A 24,695-nucleotide genomic window follows, 5' to 3' on the forward strand; every position below is an offset into this window, starting at 1 on the left:
ATTTACCAAAAACTAATTGGGTTTCTGCATAGTTCTCTTTAAAAGTTTCATTAAAATCCAATTTGTGGTTCTTTATATATCAGTGGAACATTATGCAAATTAGGTAATTATTATCCAATTAAAACTAATCAGTTCTCTGCATAATCCTAGAAGATCTATGTAGCAAGTCTCATTGAAATATGATGATTACTACTTGATGTATCAAAAACTGAAAATTAATTAACTATGCAAATTAAGTAATTAATATGTACTCATATTACCCTACAAACTATCAGGTCTGTGCAGTGTACTATGACATCTATGTACCAAGTGTCATTGAAATGTGATGATTATTACTTGAAATATCAAAAGCTGAAAATTAATTAATTATGCAAATTAGCTAATTAATATATACTGATATTACCCTAAAAACTATCAGGTATGTGCAGTGTCCTATGACGTCTATGTATAAAATTTCATTGAAATGTGACAATTACTACTTGAAATATCAAAAGCTGAAAGTTAATTAATTATGCTAATTAGGTAATTAATATGGACTCATATTACCCTAAAAACTATCAGGTCTGTGCAGTGTCCTATGACATCTATGTACCAAGTTTTATTGAAATGTGATGATTAGTACTTGAGATATCAGTGGAAAAGCCGAAAATTGATTAATCATTATGCAAATTAGGTAATTAATATTGCACAGATTTTTACCCAAAACTAATCAAATCTGCGCATTAGTTTGGAGCATCTGTGTGCCAAGTTTCATCAAAATCCAATGAGTGGTTCTCTAGATATCAGTGGAACAGTCATGGAAAAGCTACAAATCAGCTAATTATCATGCAAATTAGGTAATTAATATGCATGGATTTTTACCAAAACCTAATCAAATCTGCGCATTGGCTCAAAGCATCTATGCACCACGTTTCATCAAAAACTGATGTATGGTTCTTGAGATATCAGTGGAACAAACGGACACACATACACACACACACATACATACAGACACACTAACTGCAAAGACTCCCTTTTTGTGCTTCGCATTTTATTCTTGGCAAAGGTTATCCATTTCACAACCATTTTATTTCCCAATATTTATAATACACAAGCAAATAATTACTCTCTCTTGTTTTTTATAATTAAGCATATAGCACAGTGTAGCTTAGTATAGCCTAGCATAGCACAGAAAAGCAAAGCTGAGTATAGCACAATATGATGTTGCCATGCCAATCTATTAATCCCCATCTTTCGTTTAGTTTTGAACACAGATAAAAGAAGCAATACAGGAGTGGGTGGCTAACTGCATAGACCTCTAATAGCGGATTTGGGTTTTTTCAAATTTTTAGTTCAGAATACCATAACTTTAGTATAGCGTATTGTAACATAGTGTAGTGTAGTGTGGTTTAGTGTAGCAAGGTATGGTGTAACAGTATACATGTAGTATAGCACTGTTTAGCAATGTTATGTTGTGTATTGTAGAACTGCATAGTCAAGTGTAAGACTTTGTATTTGATTGTTGTTTTATATATATATTATTAATCTATATATAGATTAAAATGTAGTGTTGTCAAAATACAAGAGAATATCTGAATAAATTTACTGTTAAAACAACAATCAAATTATGTTAATTGCAAAGTCCCAAGACCTATCACACAGAGCAGCGCCCTCTTGAACAGTTCCAGAGATATGATGCACTGGCGCCCTCAGAGTTCATTTTGGTATAATCTGGGGTGGACTTACCTCTCTGCTGTTGTCACGAATGTATAATCAGGATTTATTAATAGATCTTCAACTTTATTTTCAACTTGAGCAGCAGATAACGGGTCTTCTTCGGCCAGTGACGACTCAGCTTCACCAGTGACATCAGTTCCACCTAAAATTATCAATCTCTCAATGAGTGTGTAGATCTTCAACTTTATTTTATTGTTACTCAGAACATTTATGTTTAAATTGTTAGACAACTACAAACCATCATTGTAATAAAACTAAATACTGTAAAATACTTTATTTTAGCTGGAATTTATTTTCACTGATTTCTGATGAGTTAATTGTAAAACATAGGAAAAAAGGTATATTTGCTGGAATTTATTTACACTGAATCATTCCCTCTGCGAAAATGACAAAAATTCATTCCAAGCAAAAATAAAGTTTTTACTGTACTTAATAGCAGTCCAAAATTTAGAATGAAGTCATTCTGTGTTGTCAGAAAACTGTGAGGTCATTACTATGTTGTCAGAAAACTGTGAGGTCATTACTATGTTGTCAGAAAACTGTGAGGTCATTACTATGTTGTCAGAAAACTGTGAGGTCATTACTATGTTGTCAGAAAACTGTGAGGTCATTACTATGTTGTCAGAAAACTGTGAGGTCATTACTATGTTGTCAGAAAACTGTGAGGTCATTACTATGTTATCAGAAAACTGTGAGGTCATTACTATGTTGTCAGAAAACTGTGAGGTCATTACTATGTTGTCAGAAAACTGTGAGGTCATTACTATGTTGTCAGAAAACTGTGAGGTCATTACTATGTTGTCAGAAAACTGTGAGGTCATTACTATGTTGTCAGAAAACTGTGAGGTCATTACTATGTTGTCAGAAAACTGTGAGGTCATTACTATGTTATCAGAAAACTGTGAGGTCATTACTATGTTGTCAGAAAACTATGTCATCATTCTTGGCTACCAGAAAAAGGTGATGTCATTGTTTTTTGTTGACATGAAATATGTCATCATTCTTTGATATCAGAAAAGTGTGATGTCATCATTCTATGATGTCATGAAACTGTGATGCAATCAGTCCTTGATATCAGAAAAATGTGATTTCATCAATCATTGTCATGAAATAAACGTCATCTTTCTTTGATATCAGAAAAGTGTGATGTCATCATTCTATGATGTCATGAAACTGTGATGCAATCAGTCTTTGATATCAGAAAAATGTGATGTCATCATTCTATGATGTCATGAAACTGTGACGCAATCAGTCTTTGATATTAGAAAACATTGATTCTTTTTCAAGAAGCAGAATACACTATCAGAGTATACCATAACACAATTCTTCACAAAATGCAGTGGTTCACTACTAAAATAAACATAGTTGAACTCTGGTGACCTTGCCCTTTGTTATATAATATAATTCCCTTTATCATAGTTTGTTTCAATATAAATATGCATTGTCATAATTAATTTTGAATACAAACAAGTTTTGGGGTTGAACCAACAGTGGGGAATCAGTCTACTGAATGTCCTTAAAAGATGTAAATATCTTACAAAAACATTGGTGCCTTATTTGTTTAATTATTTTAAGGGACATAATTTCCAGCTTTCTTCAAAGTAATTCAGATATTTTAGTATAAAAACAAATGTTTCATTGAAAAAAAAAGTGCTGCATTTAGATGTGAATAGATTCATAAAACATGCAAGATAACAGAAAATTTTAGCTGGCTTTAGTCCAAGTATTTTGTACAGGTGTCTGTCAAAAATTAATGATTTACTGAGACAAATATGAACTGCCTCATTGTGTGACTACTGTATTATATGAAAAGTAAAAAAAACACCCTTTATGAATAGCTATCATGTTGCAAGCTCTGCTTTGTATGCAAATCAACTTAAATAGTTAGTTGGTGTCCAGTGGAGGGAGAAGTCAACAGTACTGTTGCCTCCTGAGAATCTACATCTTCAAACACTACAATCTTTGAAGTGCATTTTTAAACTAGTATTATACAAACTCTATCATTCTGTTCTAATAGCTGAAACATATTCCTGTGAGTTTTCATTTGTCGAATGAACTGTTTGTCAAATACAGAATACATATATTTTAGAATAATTTTCTTTTTAAAATGTGGATGAAATGTTTTGCTTTTAATGTATTTTTTATGTATTGTTTTTGATTTGATAACTTTGAACTAAACAGATTTTCTATTAGCTTCAGATCTTGATCAAAGTTAGGCACCCAGTTCATAGGAGTGCTTATATTGATTTTCTGACATCTTGTTTTCTGTAAAGATTTTATTGGTAGGTTTGCAAATGTGTATCAGACTGTGCAATCTCTCCATGAGTTGGTTTTGAAACCCAGTATGGGATTCTGAGATACATTACCAAGGATATTATTACAAGATAAATCATTTGCTTCATTGAACACATACAACAATGCATATTTCCACTGAGATCAGTGACCTTTGATGTGTATCACAAGTAGAAACAGTCAAAATATTTTATCAGATTTTCTCAATTCTTGCATGATATTTTCATACAGGACATCTGTTGTTCAAACTCAGGGAAGACTTTATACTGATGAATAAGGTGACCAAGTTTGATAAAGTTTGGAATAGAATTAGTAAAGTTATTATGCACACAATAACAATTATTAACGACGACGACGACAACAACAACGACAACGACGACAACGCCGGACAAAATTTTTCCCTTAATATACCTTTCCCTTCCATCTTTGATGGTACAGGCAAGGTAATAAATACATTTATAAGACATAACACATTAGTGCCATGGGCCACTATGGCCTAGAATTGTTGCTGTTAAAATCAACAAAGACGTTTAATAACATGGTTAAGTTAGGGAATGTCAACAATGATAAATAGGTGAAGAAATCATGACTGAAATTTGAATAATCAAGGAAGTGATTATGAAGTTGAAATTTAGTGAGGGTTTATTTTACATGTCCATGTATATTCTGTCTGTTTCCTTCTATTGCATGTAGAACATGTTCTGTAGCACAATTTCTACATTGTTACAGAATCCATTATCATATATATCATATCATATCATATCATATCATATCATATCATATCATATCATATCATATCATATCATATCATATATAATGAAAAGTAATGACAGAAATATAATAAAACTTTTAGGGGAATTTTTACATAAATCATTCATTTTAAGAAATGAGCTTTCTTTAAATATACCGGTAATACCTTGACTCTTTTTTTCTATTTTTTTTACGTTATCATACTTTGATATTATTTTAATAACTTATATATTTATTGCTGTAAACCAATAGAACATTTGTAATTCTAAGGATGCAATAAAGTTATTATTATTATCTGTATATTTCACCTTGTTTCAGTGCCCAGATTAAAATTTTCACCATCAGTTCCCTCTTTTTATCACAAATCACACAATAGCCCTGTTTATAGTCTGCACTTTTTTTCAAAAAATTTAAACGAAATTTATTCAAATTTTTTAGTAAAAACTGAAAATCAACTCAAATTTTTCCTGTTGGCGCCAATATTAGTGTTCATTTTGAGAAATATTGAAGAATATAAGAAAAAAGTGCAGACAAATTTAGGCGAGAAAGACTGGTGAAGAAACAGATAAGAATTGAGGAAATCACAAACAAAACAAAGCGATCTCCACCAAATGCTGATCTACATGCCTTCTACAGTACAAAATATTCTCATTATACGGCAGAGTCTGACTACCTCTAAACTTAGACTGTTTAATTTGTTATATAATATACTCTATCACCTTCAGATTCTTCATTCTCTGTAGTATCTGCTTCTTCTGGAGAATAAGATGGAGAGGGAAATGGACCAGTAGACTCCAAGTTGCTCTTTTTCACTTGTTGTGGTTCTACATAGACTTCAGCCAAATTTTCTCCAACTTCTTCGTCTGGTAACACTTCATAAACTAATTCATCTACAAAAAACCATAATATGCCTGTTAACTACGGAAAAAAAAAATTATTATAAATTATTTCAATTGTCTCAAATATATTTATAAAATATTTAAAATAAAGATACTTTAAACTAATTAAGCAGCGTATGACAGGCTTCATCATTAGAAAACTAAAAATTGGGGGATTCCATATACTTTCAAACGATATTGAGAGAAATTATGATCATGTACAAAATACCAAAACATTTCACATCACTAGTGATGAATATATATAAATATGAGCAGATTCTTCACTATGACTACAGTCAAGAGAATAAAAACAAGCGTTGACAATGCAGTCTCTGTTCTATATTTAATGCCAAATTCCATCACTAGCAGTGATCCAGTGTGGGGATCCCGATAGAAAGCCCTGTCTATCTGTAAGAAATAATCCGAACACATTCAAAGACTGCAATTTTAGGATTTTGGACAAAATGACTGTCAATTCAACAATCTTTCCACTGAATCAGACGATATATTATTGAATAATTGGCATAGACATGAACAACAACAAAATGGCCACCAGTTGGCCACTTTCAATTAAATCTGAAAACAAATATGAGGTGCACCTATAACCCAATAAGTTGAGTGTGATCAGTCAAACCATGTCTGAGAAATGGCTCTAACAAAATTCATCCAAAACAGGATGCAAGAGGAACTTTTTTAACCCAAAAAACAATTTAAAACATGCATGTAATGTTATTCAATATTCATAAAAATAACTGGAAATTAATGTTGATAATACAATAATTTATCGAATGGCAAACTCAATTATGATATGTATATGATGGATACGCAACAAGAAATTAATTCCATATTTTAAGTGGAAAATGTAACAATTTGGTAGAAGATGACAAATATGGGAAAGAGGTCAGAGCACGAATTTTTGTTATGCTTGGAAATCATTGTTGTCAAGTGAATTTTGATTCCCACCAGATATGGCAACATATGCACCAGCGACAATTTCAACAAAATGTGAACTTCATTCTTTTTCCCGTCATGACATACCGGTACATGTAAATGCAAGTGCAAGCAGTGCTTTAGAGCAATGAATTCAGATAAGAACATTTCTTCAGTCAACAAAGAAAGAATAAAAAGCATCACTGACAGCTTGAATGACTTCAATACTTTGTTGTTGAAAGTTTATCACTACCATATATGATTTGTAAATTCACATTCATAATTGGATAGCTGCTTGACCCCGTGTCAGTAAAGCTTGCCAGATCCAAGAAGCTTCAGTTGTATAAATTACTGTGCCTAAATTATTCTAAGGAACTATATATTTTTATGAGTCCCTAGTTTTTTGAATATCTATCCTGGGCATAACTTGGATGTGACAGTGTTCTGGGCAGGTTTATATACTTTCTAAAAAGCTCCCTCAGAACTGTAGTGTGTGCATGAAATTTTCACCAAACCTGCCAATGCTAATTTGTATTTTATTAATTCATATTCTTGAAAAAAAAAACTGTTTTCACTACTGCATTTTCACTGTTTTTATTGTTTTTGCAACACTAAAAGATCACCCAGCTGCTGAAACATCACCGATGAACGGCTTTCGTGGTGGCCGATATCTCAAAATGGCTGATGAACAAAGAGGGTAGATATTAAAGCATGTAAACGAAGCATACACTCCATTGAATTATCTCTAGTGGTCAAACTTGTATCACATTACATACCGTAACTTTCCAAGCCTTTCTCTTCTTCCAACTCACTCTCAGCATTTTCTTCCGTATCCAAGTCTTCAGACTTGTCGACCTTTTCTTCCATCTCAATCTCCTCTCTGAGTTCCATCATGATTTCTTCCACCATTGACTTGAGTTCATTCATTTCGTCATCAGATAACAGAGACAATGCTTGTGGGTTGTTCTGGATCTTATTTATCAACACTCTCACTTCTTTGCTAGCTATGTCAAGCTCTGTTATAAAAAAAAAAATGCACTTAAAATTAATTTTAGATTCTTGAGAAACCTTTTTCAGATTTATACATAATACAGAATGAAGAACAGAATTATGAATAATACATGAATAGGTTGAAATGAATGATACATGAGGTTAGTTTCCATGACAACAATAGTGCTTATTAGGACTATAACCCTCAGAGAGGTATGTATGACCTAAAAAAAAGTACCATAGATGCGAGTAGCAAGTAGCAAAATGTGCTGTATGAGAGTGGTAAAAATGGCCTATGCGAGGGGTCAAATGTATCATTTGCGAGTGGAAAAGATGGCCTACGCCAGGGGTCAAAAGTGTTCTTTGTGAGTGGCAAAGATGGCCTACGCGAGGGGTCAAAAGTGTTCTTTGTGAGTGGCAAAGATGGCCTACGCGAGGGGTCAAAAGTGTTCTTTGTGAGTGGCAAAAACAGCAACAGGAAAACAGGCATATCTATGTTATAGGTGTTGAAATGGACACAGAGTAGTTTGTCAGTGCGAGTAGCACTTGCTCAAAATGCTGCTAGATCTTGTGGTAAAATGGTACCAGGTCTAGTGGTGAAATGGTACTAGATCTAGTGGTGAAATGCTACCAGGTCTAGTGGTGAAATGGTACCAGGTCTAGTGGTGAAATGGTACCAGATCTATTGCTGAAATGGTACCAGGTCTAGTGGTGAAATGGTACCAGGTCTAGTGGTGAAATGGTACTAGATCTAGTGGTGAAATGGTACCAGATCTATTGCTGAAATGGTACCAGATCTATTGCTGAAATGGCACTGGTTCTACTGCTGAAATGGCACTGGTTCTAGTGGTGAAATGGTACTAGATCTATTGCTGAAATGGTACTAGATCTAGTGGTGAAATGGCACTAGATCTATTGCTGAAATGGCACTGGTTCTAGTGGTGAAATGGTACTAGATCTATTGCTGAAATGGTACTAGATCTAGTGGTGAAATGGCACTAGATCTAGTGCTGAAATGGCACTGGTTCTAGTGGTGAAATGGTACTAGATCTAGTGGTGAAATGGTACTAGATCTATTGCTGAAATGGTACTAGATCTATTGCTGAAATGGCACTAGATCTAGTGGTGAAATGGTACTAGATCTAGTGGTGAAATGGTACTAGATCTAGTGGTGAAATGGTACTAGATCTATTGCTGAAATGGTACCAGGTCTAGTGAGAAAATGTACACAGCGTGATGGACATCGTTATCGCATTTTCACCGTCAATGATGTATTATGTTATTGTAGCACTGTGTAATTATTGCTGGATAAATCTTGCATTACAATAAATATTTAAGTATAATAGTATCATTTATTCAAATAAAAAGATTGAAAGTATATTATTTTTATTGTTATTTACCTCCATGTTACTCATCGATTTCAAGCAACCGTGATGTAATGCTGAATTAGCACAGGGGAAACTTACACAATGCAAAGGATGTGATGCTATTGTTATATTGTGATACTAGTAGTTATTGTTATGATACTCCTAGATACTAGTAGTAGCCGCAAGTGGTATTGGTCGATGACAAACATTGTCCCCAAATTATTGCAAATGCTGAAAATTAGTTCCATCTTCAACATGCTTTTTATTTCTTCACGTATCATTTTTTGTCAATGATTTATCTCAGAAATGTGTGCTAATTACCTCTTTGACCACACGAACTACAACAGTAACAGTTTTCATGTCCAATGTGGCAAATTTAACACCTTTGCGAGGTGTGACAGCTTTTGAATCGCAGACCATTTTTTCACGTAATTGGTGGTGCATGACTCAGGGATACCTTTTTATAGGCATGACCACATTTTTTACTGATGTAAAATCAAAAATTTCTATTTGTTAGGAAATGGTGTGTGTATGGTTGACAATGTGCTGAGGATTTCTTATTATTCGTTTAGGTGTGTATATCAATAAGTTCTTTCAGTAGTTTGAATAGAACTGATGTGTTTTGTTCGCACGTGAAGTGAGGTATGAATTTTTTCGATGGCGCAGAATGAGGGGTGCAGAATACGGCACAGAATGGTGGCGCAACTAGGTGGCGCGCAATGCTTACTTTGGGGAATGCGTCGGTGCATTCCGGTGGTGCAGAGTACTGATTTCGAGCCTCACACATACCTCAAAGTGATAGAGGGACTGTACATGAAGGTATATTCATAAAACAGCACACTCCATCAAATCTAAAAATTGTTCTTTGTTTCAGTGAAATAAGTATGAATCTATGGTCTCGGATAAAAGAATCATAGAATTATAGTTACCCATGATGAAACACACTCAAACTATATATGCAAGAGTTGACAGCCAGTCCTGGCGGACAATCTATATTTTAGTCTATGTGTATATTTGCTATACACTTTGCCACCCGCAAATGACTCTTTTCACTACTTACATACACCTGTTTTCTCGGACTGTTTTTGCCACTTGTGAAGAATACATTTGACCCCTCGCATAGGCCTTTTTTACCACTCTCATACAGCAAATTGTGTTACTTGCTACTCACATCTTGGTACTCTCATATGGTACTTTTTTTAGGTCATACATACCCGACTCAGACGTAAATTTTGTCAAGAATAGGCAAAAATTTATTTTTAGTTTTAACATTTTCAAGCAAAGATAAATTAGTACAGATGTACTTGTCAGTATGCCCCAAATGATTTTAGATACTACAAAGATATTAAAAGAAACTTTATAGATTATCAAAATGTCAGCAAATGTTAATCTGACAAATTTACTTCTCGAGTTTAAAACACACTGAAATATTGGAGTTAAGAAATATACTGTATTCACTCTATTAGATTCCTGTGTTAGATTTCAAATATAGAAACACCAAACTTCATATCAAAAATGGGTTAATATTAACAATGGTCTACTATTGGTAGTCTACACTATGTTCATATCAGAGATAATGGATTGTCTACACTGTTAATATTAGAGATTGCGTTCTACACTTACATCTATATCAGAGATGTTGGTCTACAGTTACAATGTACATCCATAACAGAAGATGGTCTACACTAAATTCAAATCAGAGACGGTGGTCTACACTAAATTCAAATCAGAGATGATAGTCTACATTAAATTCACATCAGAGTTGATGGTCTACACTAAATTCATATTAGAGACGATGGTCTAACACTAAATTCAAATTGGAGAGGGTGGTCTACACTTTATTTAAATCAGAGAGGGCGGTCTACACTTTATTCAAATCAGAGATGATGGTCTACACTTCATTTAAATCAGAGATGATGGTCTACACTAAATTCAAATCAGATACGGTGGTCCACACTGAACCCAAATCAGAGAAGATGGTCTACACTTCATTCAAATCAGAGATGATGGTCTACACTAATTTCAAATCAGAGATGATGGTCTACACTGAACCCAAATCAGAGATGATGGTCTACACTAAATTCAAATCAGAGATGATGGTCTACACTAAATTCAAATCATAGATGATGGTCTACACTAAATTCAAATCACAGATGGTGGTCTACACTAAATTCAAATCAGATATAATGGTCTACACTAAATTCAAATCAGAGATGATGGTCTACACTAAATTCACATCAGAGATGATGCTCTACACTAAATTCAAATCAGAGATGATGGTCTACACTAAATTCACATCAGAGATGATGCTCTACACTAAATTCATATCAGAGACGATGGTCTAACACTAAATTCAAATCAGATATGGTGGTCTACACTTTATTTAAATCAGAGATGATGGTCTACACTAAATTCAAATCAGAGACGATGGTCTACGATAAATTCAAATCATAGATGATGGTCTACACTAAATTCAAATCACAGATGGTGGTCTACACTAAATTCAAATCAGATATAATGGTCTACACTAAATTCAAATCAGAGATGATGGTCTACACTAAATTCACATCAGAGATGATGCTCTACACTAAATTCAAATCAGAGATGATGGTCTACACTAAATTCACATCAGAGATGATGCTCTACACTAAATTCATATCAGAGACGATGGTCTAACACTAAATTCAAATCAGATATGGTGGTCTACACTTTATTTAAATCAGAGATGATGGTCTACACTAAATTCAAATCAGAGACGATGGTCTACGATAAATTCAAATCAGAGATGGAGGTCTACACTAAATTTAAATCAGAGATAATGGTCTACACTAAATTCAACTCAGAGACGGTGGCCTACACTACATTCATATCAGAGATGGGGGTCTACACTACGTTCATATCTGACATGATTCCACAAGATAAAACATGAATATACCTTCATCTACTCCACTCTCATCATCTTCATCATTGTTGCCATAAAGGTTGTCTTTGATCTTTCCAAAATACTGCTCATCATCATCATCATCACCATCATCATCTTGTGCAAATCCATATTTATGTAGATTGATCTCTCCTTCCACAGTCGTCGATTTCTTATCGAATGCATCGTCATCATTGTTGTCCTCAATGCTGATCTTGTTGCCTGGGTAACCAAAATCACTAACCATAGCTTTCCTCTCGCTATCTTCCAAGGCTTTGTCATACAGCTCTGAAAGATAATCTCTCATCATCTGCAAGTTTGAGACTGTGTCCCAGTCATTAACATCACCTGGTTGCCCGGGGATACTATCAAGCTCTTGATTCGCATCACTTCCTTCTGACGAGGATATTTCTTCAATCACCTTATTTCTTGCATCCTCTTCATCCAATAGGCTGGAGTATTCCTGGAAATACCGTTTAAGTAGTTCAGCTCTGCTTTCTTCATCAAGATCTTTTGTGTCTAACGATAAATTGATGTACTCTAATAAAATATAATGAAAGACTTTGTCTAGATCTTCTCCATTCATCTCAGCCTCTTCCAATCTCTGTCGGGCAGCATCGTAAAAGTACTCGCTATCCACCGGTAAATATGTCTCGTCAAGACTTTCCTCTTGATCCTGGATGGGTTGGTAGTCTTGAAATAAATTCTGCAGGTTTGCAATCTCCTCATCCGTAAGCTCAGAACTCTGTTCGGAATAATCATCATCTAATTCAATACTGTAACTTGATTGGCTTTCTTCTCTCCATTTCTGATAAGGCTCAAGCAGTTTTTGTAAAACAGTCTAAAAATTGGAAGGAATAGGAAGTCGTGACTACATGTATAACAACAACATGACATCATCTGATCAGTTTTTTACAACTATAACAAAAGAGAAATCTGTCAAAATGAAACATAAAATGGACAATTACAAATGTGGTTAATAAACAGAGGACCATCATGTAATAATGGATGGGCAGGATTCAGATCAACACTTTACTGCTTGTTTTCCTGGAGATCATACCCGACACCTCACACCTGATCACCCAATCCTAACCAACCTAACCTAACCTAACGTAACCAAACCAAACCAAACCAAACCAAACCAAACCAAACCAAACCAACCAATCCCTTCTCCCATTAAAAAGACAATTAATACATGTATATTACAGACACAGGAACACATTTTAAAATTAAGTTTAGTTTAAGATTATAATCATTATTCTTGCATCTTATTTATAATGTACATTCTACAATAACAGATGCAAGAAAACAAAATGAGCCAAGATCAACCTAAGCCACAAGTATCATGTAGACATGTAGACAACTCGTTTATATTTGTATTCATGAGAGAAGACAAACAACTTTTACAGATAAGAATGTAGCAATAGCAAGATGATTTGATAATGCACTGTAGTGAATTGCGAAACAAACCACAAGAGAAATTTCTATCATATCTTCCATAGATATCTATCGATTGTGCATTCGTGCATGAAAATAGCATCACTAATGTCTTGTCCATGAAAGATAATATACATACGTAACCAGCAGAGATACATTTACCCAATGGCAAGCTGGCAGAGTTCAGTATTATTGAAATGTGGACAAGCCTGTAATCAAGGGTTTTATACATCTGGCACCAGAAAGAATATAATTTAACATTTTGCAAGAACCTTATTCGTATTCATTTTAAACATATGTCAATGGTTCCAATGTTCAAAATTTCCCTTATTTGGGGTAAACCAGGTCACCAACTTTGAAAGTGTTCAAGTTTTTTTACGTCAGATTCTAACATTTTCTTTTATTTATATCAGATGCGAGTTCTGAAAATGAATCAGTCGCTGTGATCATAGTATCTCCTACATGCATACTTCATAACCTCATTTGTTATTTTATCCATTTTTTTAATACAAAGGTCAATAGCAAGATATGGTTTTGGAAGACATCCTGATTTTACAGACAGTTGATGCGAGAATCAAATAAAAAATCATCAGACTAGATTGAGTCAGTCTCATAATATCAATAGTGTATTTATGTGATTTTAAATATACTTGGATATTGAACCCACACTCACTGTGAAATGCATTTTGTATGTAAAAACATGTATTAACAGTGTACTACATATCTAGTAATTTCCCAATTGAAGACCATTTAAAATTTCTGAAGGTGAACTCTCAGTGTGACAATACACTGGGCTCACAGAATTTGGAAAACCAATAAATTTGTCCATCTCCTTGAGCTTGGGTATCTTTTGATTTTATAAAACTTAACACTCAAATATATTTTAAAAGCATTTAATTTATTACTGAAGTACTTAAACTTGATGTATTACATTTTTCTTTGAACAAAGATGTGTAGTCATGATCAGGTGCAGATTATTAGTTTCCTGTGGGCATGTGACCTTTTGAAATCAACTATGTGTACCTGAAATAAACACGTCGTGAGTGCACTGAACAAAGAATTCATTTTTTTGCATGATTCAGTGTAAACCTACACTACTTTTAAAACTGAAAAAAAAAATCTGTAACTTTTCCTTTTAGGACTCACTGAATATAAAACGTCTACTGCTTTTTGTCTTCCTATTTTGCCATTTTTAACACTATAAAGATATCCAATATTGGTCCCATTTTAAGTACATTAGTCTTATTGAAATGCAATAATTGTTTTTTTTTGAGATATGTAGATAGAAAATTGGCTAATTATTATGCAAATTAAGCAATTATTACGCACAAATTTCAACCCAAGAGAAATTCAGTCTGTGTATTGTTCAAGGGCAAATATGTATCAAGTCTCATTATAATGAGATGTTTATATCTTTAAACAAAAAAATCGGGCAAAAGCTGAAGAGTAAATTATTAAGCAAATTAGGTAATTAATATGCACAAATTTAATGTAAAACTAATAAGGTCTGTGGAATGTCACGGACCATCTATGTACAAAGTTTCACTGAAATGTGATTAACACTTGAGATATCCATGGAAAAGTATGAATATTATGCAAATTTGGTAATTAATATGCACAAATTTTAACCCATAACTATGCAGGTCTGTGCATTATTCTAGTTCAAAATTCATTAAGTGGTTCTTTAGATATCAGTGGGAATGTCATGGAACTGCTAAAAGTTAGCGAATTATCATACAAACAAGTCATTGAAAATGACACAGTCCCCGTTAAATTTTGGAAAGTTCTCTTTGTGCTCGTCATATTAAAGCAGAGGGGTTGTCGCGAGCCTGTCCTTGAAACTTGAGTTCCAAGTGGCGTATACAACAGATTGTTTATTTACATCAAAACACGTGTTCTGTGTAGTAGTAATATGGCCAAAAATAAAAATAGCCGTTATTCGTCCATCTTTAATCTGATTATGAAACACACTGATATGTATGATGTATGTGCCAATACAAATGAAAATGGTACATAAATTGTGGAAATGTAGTTAGAGGCCAAAAAGTCAGATGGCTGTCAATCGGCCATCCTTGACCAGATTTTGAAACAAATTGTCATGGACATGCATCCTAACATGTATGTACCAAATTTGAATGAAAACTGACAGAGCACGCATAAAGTGATACTGCATAAAAAACACAAAAAACAAGATGCCTGCCAGTTGACCATCTTTGATCCAATTGCGAAATAAATCGTCATGAACATGTATCCTAACATGTATAATCCATGTACCAAGTTTGAATGACAACTGACAAAGCATGTCCAAAATACAACATTTTCAAAAAACAAGATGGCTGCTAGTCGGCCATTTTGAATCGAATCGCTAAACCACTGCATATGCATATGTCCCACATAAGGTACTAGGCACATGCAAAGAATGAACAGAATCGGTCCACAGGATTCTGAAATATGACTATGGACAGACTGACGGATGGACGGACGGACACACGGACGGACGGACGGACAGACTCAGGAACTCACGGACGGCCGGGGACATGTATCCTAACATGTATGATCTATGTACTAAATTTGAATGAAAACTGACAAAGCATGTCCAAAATACGACATTTTCAAAAAACAAGATAGCTGCCAGTCGGCCATCTTTGATCCAATTGTGAAATAAATCGTCATGGACATGTATCCTAACATGTATAATCTATGTACCAAGTTTGAAAGAAAACTGCCAAAGCATGACCAAAATAAACTATTTTCAAAAAACAAGATGGCTGCCAGTCGGCCATTTTGAATCGAATCCCTAAACCACTGCATGTGCATATGTCCCACATAAAGTACTAGACACATGCAAAGAATGAACGGAATTGGTCCAAGGGATTCTGAGATATGACTCGTACAGACGCACGGACGGAGACCGAATTATAAGTCCCCGTTTTCAGACTTCGTCGGGAACTAATTACTACTACAGGCACTGCAAAGTCAAAAAAAACGTTTTTAGTTATTGTAACAACGAGAAAAATAACGACAGCAACAAGGACATATATTTTCCCTTTATATACCTTGCCTTTCACCAAAATAAGCCCCCCCCCCCCCAATTTCTATTTCATTTGGATCAGAACAAGTGCTCCTTTATAAAATGACTATTGATTGTAACTTCCATTTTATCTTGTATTGCCAGCACTACCATGCCAGGTGACCGTGGGTTCAACGTACTACAATTCTCCACCACAGTGGCTATAGATATGTACATGTCATGAACCGACTCAACAGTATATTTACTTTCACCTATGTTTTGTTTTTGAACATGTCATGATGATTTTTTGCTGTGTCAATTTTATAACATCATTATTTATTAGCCAATAAACATCTGCACATCCATCATCCTAACATCTGCACTTCCATGGGGATTTCCATCAACAGTGAGATTTGGTAGTTGAGATTACCATACCATTTGGATTAAATGTGGTAAGGAAATTGAAATTAATCATAACTATTGCGCTTGACTGATAAGTAGTACATCAAATTGACATGTATACGGAAAAGCAGGTACAAAGACAGGAAAAAAAAAAAAAAAAGACACAAATTCATTAATTTGCAACAATGTAAGAAGAAACACCTGAACTGAAAACAGGCACTATTGCAGGAAAAAGACACAAAAGAAAGTTCTGCAAATGTAATTTATTCATTCCTCTATGAGAATGAAGAGAGAATAGTCGAGAACAATATACACTTTTCAACATGGCAGTATTGTGTACATGTAGTATAGCTAGTATATACCATGAGTTAAATAAGAATTTATCAAGGAAAAGTTTACCAATTGACAGACACACTCGCATAACATTTTGTACCTTCAGACATTATTAGAAATTAAAAAGCAGCATTTACAACAAATTATGAAAATATTTACCTGAGTGTAGGTATCAGACCAGGTGTAATTTTCATCCAGAAGTCGTGAAAGAGTATTTCGAAGAGTCTGGTAACCTCGGCCATCCAATTGATAATAATGGTCTACATAGGAACTACTACTACAGCTACCGAAAAGATTGTCTGAAAAAATAAAGATAAAATCAATTCTGAATCAATAATTCTAAAGATATATGTATATATACATGCGTTCAAAGATTAAATCAATAATCCTACACTGTAAACCATTAAATGTTTGAGATTTTGAAGTGCTTAAATACTGTAAAGTTTATTATAGCTGGAATAAATTTTCACTGAAAAAATATTTTTAGTGTTTTGTATGGAATTTATTTTCACTGATTTTTGACAATTTGAATGTAAAATATAGGGAAAAAAGGTATATTCACTGGACTTTATTTTTGTTCAATCATTCCTTCAGTGAAAATTAATTCCAAGTGAAATAAAGTATTTTACAGTAGGTCACTTTCATGACCTCTAAAGGTCATACATCCTGGTACTTTCATGACCTCTAAAGGTCATACATCCTGGTACTTTCAAGACCTCTAAAGGGCATACATCCTGGTACTTTCGTGACCTCTAAAAGTCATACATCCTGGTACTTTCATTGGTATAAAAATCAGCACAAATTTCCTAGACTTAATTTCTTTTAGCTACTTGAGTAAAAACCTTTCTGTTATGAACAAAAATACATGTTAAAATGCCATGATTGTGCTACAAAAGTACCTAGATGGGAGACCTTTAGCGGCCATGCAAGTTGTAACTGCCACAATTTCAAGATTCTTAATGGAATCCATGAAGAAAACATTTTTCAAGGTCACTCTGTGACGTAGGACTAATTTTCATTAGTACATGTACACTATGTATGGAATTTTTCCGTAAGCTATTTATGCATGTGGATCACCGAGGCACTAATGTACAAAGTTTCATTGAAATCTGACAAGGGTAAATTTGCTAATTGATATTGCCCCAGAGAATTCAGTAAAAAAATTACATATACACATGCATGACTAATGAAACAAAGACAGTATTACTAGTACATAGTTGTAAGGCACTGCAAAGTATGCTAGCCTGACATGTACGGTAGGCGCGAGTAGGCCCTCGCCGGCCAATCGGCGACAGAATAATGTATGTCTTGTCTGCAAGATCAGTACTGCGAATTCGCAATGTTCATGCCTTCTTGCGATGAGTTTAATGAATATTCATTTTGGTGGTCATCATAACACCGTCACTCAAAGCTGTGTTTGAATTGTCGGCAAAAATCACAGACTGTTTTCAACAAGATGATAAACATTGGGCGAAAATTTGCCAGCACTTTATCATACATTATTTCATTAAACAAATAAAATCTCTTAACAGGTGCAGTATTGTAGGCTGCTAACTCACACAGTAAACAAGTCATTGAAAATGACACAGTCCCTGTTGGTATTTTTTTTAAAAGTGATCTACAAAAATGTACATGTGAACATTTGACATCCAAAAGAAAAGAATGGATTAGGTGCGAAAAGAAACAATTTTATTCAATTGCAGTTGAAAACAAATTTATTAAATTATTAAATTTATGTAAATAGATTGGAGATACATGTATGAGGGCATTTTTCCATGCTAAATTAAACTATTGTACACACATGTACATCCCCAGATGAGGATATGATTTCAAGAAACTATTATGACAGAACCCCACACCCTCAACGCCGCAACGTCGCCAGCAGAATCCTGGTATCTCGATGCTGAATGTTGCGGCTACATAGTAATCGCTGATTTTACTGCTGGTGGATCTTCTGAGAGCCCTTCAAGGTTTATAAAACTCAGTTTCCAGGTGGTCAACACACATTAAGTTCTCCCAATCGTAGTATTCCATGTGATGTACACCTGACATGCCAAAAATGTTGTTGAACGATCTGAACTGGATAAAAATAGCAGACGAAAATGTGTTTACAAAATAAAAATAGTTCGGTAGCCAATAAAAATACCATGTTCATTTGCATATCGACCGTGAAAATACCGAAAACATTATTGCATGGGTGATATGCAAATTAGTTTGGGCCAAAATAAGTGACTGCCTAAAAGTACCATTGCTGTTGTTCAAATTTCATGTCATTCGGCAAGTATATTCATGTACCCCAAGGGGAAAATATCGTACTTCTAAATATTGTTTATTCCGAAAAACTGTACTCCTGAAGGGACTACTTTGTTTGCTCTCGGACCTCATTTGCATATGGGTTGTGGAAATACCGATTTTGATTTCAGGGACGAATCAAAATAAACTGCAGTACATATGTAATAATTATTATTATTATCAGTACTGTAAAATCTGTATTCTATCAGCTTCTATTAAAATGGTGCAATGCAACAGAGGAGATGCGGTTTCTATTAGAGCATCTACACGTATGAGAAATGATGAATTTTTGTTTCTCAATTATTCAAAAATAATGGGTGTGACTTCTATTAGGGATGTAGCGGTATTATCATTGTAATGTTTATGAAACTACAGTGCAGATAATCTGCCAAGACACACATGAAAACAAAAACAATATTGCTACCAGTCGGCCATTTTGAATCAAGTCACAAAAAAATTACACAGTAACCTTGTTATACTGTACATGAAAATCACATCTTGACAATGAATTTTCTTATACATGTATATTACATGTTTCATTCTCATAACAAACCCAACTTATTATTACATGTATAATATGCTTCATTATAGTGAACACTTCACTATAACAAAGTAATTGTATGTCCTTCAAAGGGTTTGTTATAAAGAGGTTACAGTTTACATGTACATGCATTCAGTAACCTACACATGTATCAATCCAGATACCTGTGCAATGTTGATTTTTGGTGTTTTTTGGGACTAAGTCATTTAGCGATTCAGTCAAAAGAACAAATCGACATGCATCAGTCTTCCATTATGTTGTGTTTTTGTACCAACTTTGAACAGAATCCCTTTCAAACATGTCTGATAAATGACATCGGACGGAAGACATGGATGGTTGGAACCTAAAACTCGCAGCCCTGGTTTCAGACTACAACCATTAGGAGAGTTGTTATCTGATTGGACTGTCAGTTAGGTGTTCATGACAGGTAGCCAATGAGGTACATTTCTGTAAGCCACCTCTAACTCACGCAGTAAAGAAAGCATTTGGCCTGTCAATTACATGTAGGTGTCATGGTAATACATTTTGTAAATTGGCAATGAGAGTTACATGTACAAATCATTTTACTGGCACTTGTCACTGCAATGTATGATAATAAGGTTATGTGTGACTTGTATAGAACATCTTATTTTCCAAATGAAAGTACAAATGACAAGTCCAGCTGCTAAACCACATGTATATACATGTACACATGCAGGAAGCAATGTGCTTTGGTCAATCTTTTGACATTTTAAGAAACCAAATTTAGTTATTTAGTAAATTATATTTAAAAATAAATTAAATACACATTCGAGAGATATCATATACATGTACATGGGATTAATATTTACAAATCCTTGTCAATTCCTCATTAATATTGATGGAAACAATAGCACTGGTTAATTATTATAATTATTAATACAAACATGAACTTGTCAATTTATTTTGATAATTTTATCAAATTAACAAATGTAATAATGAAGCTGGATAGTCTTAGATGTCAGACACAAATTTTAAAACACAATTACTTTTTTATTAACTGATTTTTTTTCCACTGAAGAATTTGCACCAAGATTTATTACAAAATGGATCAAATTACTATTGGGGGGGGGGGGGGATCATATATTAACCCAAAGACACTAAAGAATGCAAGGACAGGTAACTATGGCAATGATGTTCTGTTGGTATGTTACATTCTATTATGATACATGAAACAAATCCACAACCACCATACCGCATTTTTTTCAGTCATTTATATAAACCCAGACTAGTTTAGATACTACCGTTCATATACCATGTGCAGACGTGTTTTTGTTTGAAAATCAACAAATAAAGATAGTGTATAATTTACTTTTTTTACAAAAATTCAAATGTCACATCAAGTTTTGTAACACTGTATCAAATTCAGTCAAAATTTGTTCATTTCCTACTGCTCCAAATTCATTGCTAAATTTTACTTTTTTGAATTTGTTCATCAAAATGACACTAGAATCCTTAGTGACATCAAAGAAAAGTTGCGTATCTGTATAGCAAATTTTCTTAATTTAATATCATCAATTCTTACAAACAACAAAAGAACCATTTAGAAAGAAAAAAAAGCTGATCATTTTTGTTTCATATAGTTTGAAACCATAATAAGAATAATTAAGTTTTTAGAATGTCATTCAAATGTTAACGTCATTAGATATTTCTATTTTCAAATATACATGTAAGCATACATGTATAAATCTCAATAATCGATAATCAGCAGCTGTCAAAGAAATTACAGTGAAATATTGAATTCTGAACTCTCCTCTTATTTTAGTCAAATTTTCAGTTATGAACTGTATCAGTCATGTCAGTCAACTTTTGTCACTATTAACAAAATAAATAGGGACATTGTTTTTAAACAATTTCAATCAAATCGTATAAGAATACAGAAAATTATGACCATCTTTTCCGAAATTACTGACGAATTTATAGACAAACACATGAATTCGTGCAAAAATTAAGGCAAAAGGTTAATACCCATGCTTGTTTTAATACTTATATGCAAATTAGATCAATACATGTAAATAAATTGAAACTCTTCATAATTTACACCAACATTCTTCATTGATAAATGTTCATAAGATATACTCATCATGAATATGCAAATAAGTTACTACTAATTACTATGCAAAGTAATGTGCTCAGATTTCTACATAAAAATAGTTAAAGCTTATAGAATAACATGTAGCTGCATACTGTCAAGAAATTCATAAAAATCCAATGGATTGTAACATAAAAAGACTGGACAAGTTTATTATGCAAATAAGGTAATTAATATGCATAAATTTAAGTCAAAAACTAATACAGTCTAGGGATTGTACCAAATTTAAGACATCTTTAATATATACATGATATAAATGTAAAATGCTATCATTGTCTGCTTTTCACATCGGGACAAAAACTCAATAACACTTGAGAGTAAAAACATTGTTTCAATAGACTTTTACTGACAGCACACTTCAGAAACTGAAATTTGTATTCCACTGCTGTCCTTTCTCTTCCTTATAAACACATATAGGCAAGTATAGACTATAATCAAGTTCCAATTCTACCCAATATACAAACATAAATTGGATCTTAATGATTGCTTTATATATTGGCTGTCTATTTACCACAGTTCATGTTATCAGTTTTCTCCTGGCACAATCTACTCTGAATACTCTTTCACATTTTAATCTTTTTTTGGAATGTTTTGTTTTTGGGTCAACACTTCTGAGCGCACTGTAACATCCAATTTTCATCTTGGTTTAAGGTACATTGTAGTTCTCCAAAAACATGTGAATAATCTGTCGAAATATGTCTCTTGCTAGCTACAATGAATGAGTTGAAATTGTTTTAATCAAATAAACATTATTACCCGGTATTATACATCTGTCACCGTAACGCTATAAGTTACAGTGTGCCGTAATTTTGAGGGTTTTTTTTCATCGTACCACATTAGGAAATGTGAATTCCAACTATGAAATGATTACCTGTGAAAGTGTTCTCTAATAATAAAAACAAAAATGGTGTCACTAGGGTTTGACCGGACCCCAAACAAAAAAGTTTACTAAATCTGTTTACTAATTCTAAACTGATGTATTCCTGGGAGGAAAAGATGTATAATAATAAGGTTATTACGAGGATACCTCAAAGTATGCACTCAGACAGTACGATGTCGCATCGAACTTCGCTGCACGCCAGTTAATACTCCTGCTATACTGTCTTTGTGCATACTTTGCGGTATCCTCATATTATTTTATACAGTGACAGGGTACACTGAATCATAAATCCTCACATTACAATACCAATACAATATGTCTTTGTTTTGTATTTAGTTGATTAATTAAATATACGATTTTTTACCCTTATAACTCATACTTGACGATAAAAAAATAACAGTCACTGTGACGATACATGTGTATATTGTTCACATGTTTTCTTTTCTATTTATATGAATAATTAATTTCTGCATAAAATTTATAATCAAAATCTTCAATGCAACAAAAATAAATTCTACAGTTGGTGCTGAATGATCATTGTCACCCGACTTAATATTCAGCAATTTTCTCTTAAGAAACTATAGATGTGTGTTGTATTTAATATTCGCATCATCCCGTCTTACTGGTACTATCAGGTTGAATTCTAGCAATTAGATTGGTTCATGGACACACAGTATGTATTTTGTATGTATGTATGAGAATTTTCGTTTTTTTTGCCGGGGATCTCCTGGCAAACGCCCACCCCCCTTCTTTTTGGCAATTTTCCATGTTCAAGACCCTGGGCTTATACCCGGATAAATACGGTATGTCTACTTCAAGACTCTACAACAGCGTGCAGTCCTTATATAGGTAGACATTTTTTACGATCAAATGTCATCAGTATGCTATAAGTGTGACTATTCTGTATAATAAGATCAAACGCCATAAAATATACTCAACAAATAATACTTTCACCTTAATTGCCACGTAAAAGGCATAGTGGTTTTGCTCGACAACAACCTAAAAGCGAACATATGAATACAAAAGATGCTAAAAGTCACACATGTTTATATATTGTGATAATCGTGATACGCTTTTTTGTAAATCATGTATATACATTTGTACGACTACATGTATATACATGTACATGTAATTGACTGAGTCTTTAACAGTTCTATAAAACTGATAGTGGTCTACAAAAGAATAATGAACAGAAAGTATTTTTATTAGCATTATTTTCGATAATTAAATACATTATCAAAGCAAGACAATTATGATAATTGTGGTAAATTTGTTTTTAGTATAATTTTGGTTAATTGCTGCACATATATAGATATGCCTGCTCAGTTTATCTCTGTTGCAGTGTAGCCACCAGTAGTGGTGCATGGTTAGATGTATGTGTGCATGGTGAATGTCTGTTCGATGTGATAAAATAAATAGCACATGGTCATTCAGGCAATATCATGATTTGTTGTCTGCCCTCAGGTCCTCGGCTCTGGCATCATCATGTGCATATGGAGTCTAACCATGCAACAATGTGGTATGGAAAGTGTGCATATGAATGTGGAGTATTACCATGCGACAATGTCATATGGTAACTATGCATATTGAGCCCAACCATGCAACAATGTGGTATGGAAAGTGTGCATATGAATGTGGAGTATTACCATGCGACAATGTCATATGGTAACTATGCATATGGAGCCCAACCATGCAACAATGCGGTATGGAAATTGTGCATATGAATGTGGAGTATTACCATGCGACAATGTCATATGATAACTATGCATATGGAGTCTAACCATGCAACAATGCGGTATGGAAAGTGTGCATATGAATGTGGAGTATTACCATGCGACAATGTCATA

General features: G+C 33.8%; 1 protein-coding gene across 2 annotated transcripts in view; it reads right to left on the minus strand.

Annotated features, from left to right (window-relative positions):
• Nucleotides 1-24,695, minus strand: part of LOC100368963 (receptor-type tyrosine-protein phosphatase-like N) — a 209,548-nt gene that overhangs the window by 149,933 nt on the left and 34,920 nt on the right. For both annotated transcript variants that reach the window (XM_085501370.1, XM_085501371.1), the window contains 5 exons: nucleotides 17,185-17,324; nucleotides 11,859-12,684; nucleotides 7,343-7,582; nucleotides 5,478-5,648; nucleotides 1,726-1,858 (listed from right to left, as the gene is read on the minus strand). In XM_085501370.1, coding sequence (XP_085357496.1) covers nucleotides 1,726-1,858; nucleotides 5,478-5,648; nucleotides 7,343-7,582; nucleotides 11,859-12,684; nucleotides 17,185-17,324 — 1,510 coding nt within the window. The remainder of the gene's footprint in view (nucleotides 1-1,725; nucleotides 1,859-5,477; nucleotides 5,649-7,342; nucleotides 7,583-11,858; nucleotides 12,685-17,184; nucleotides 17,325-24,695) is intronic.

Source organism: Saccoglossus kowalevskii, chromosome 7 (genome assembly GCF_978046115.1).
Source record: "Saccoglossus kowalevskii chromosome 7, keSacKowa6.1, whole genome shotgun sequence".
In the NCBI taxonomy this organism is placed as follows: domain Eukaryota; kingdom Metazoa; phylum Hemichordata; class Enteropneusta; family Harrimaniidae; genus Saccoglossus; species Saccoglossus kowalevskii.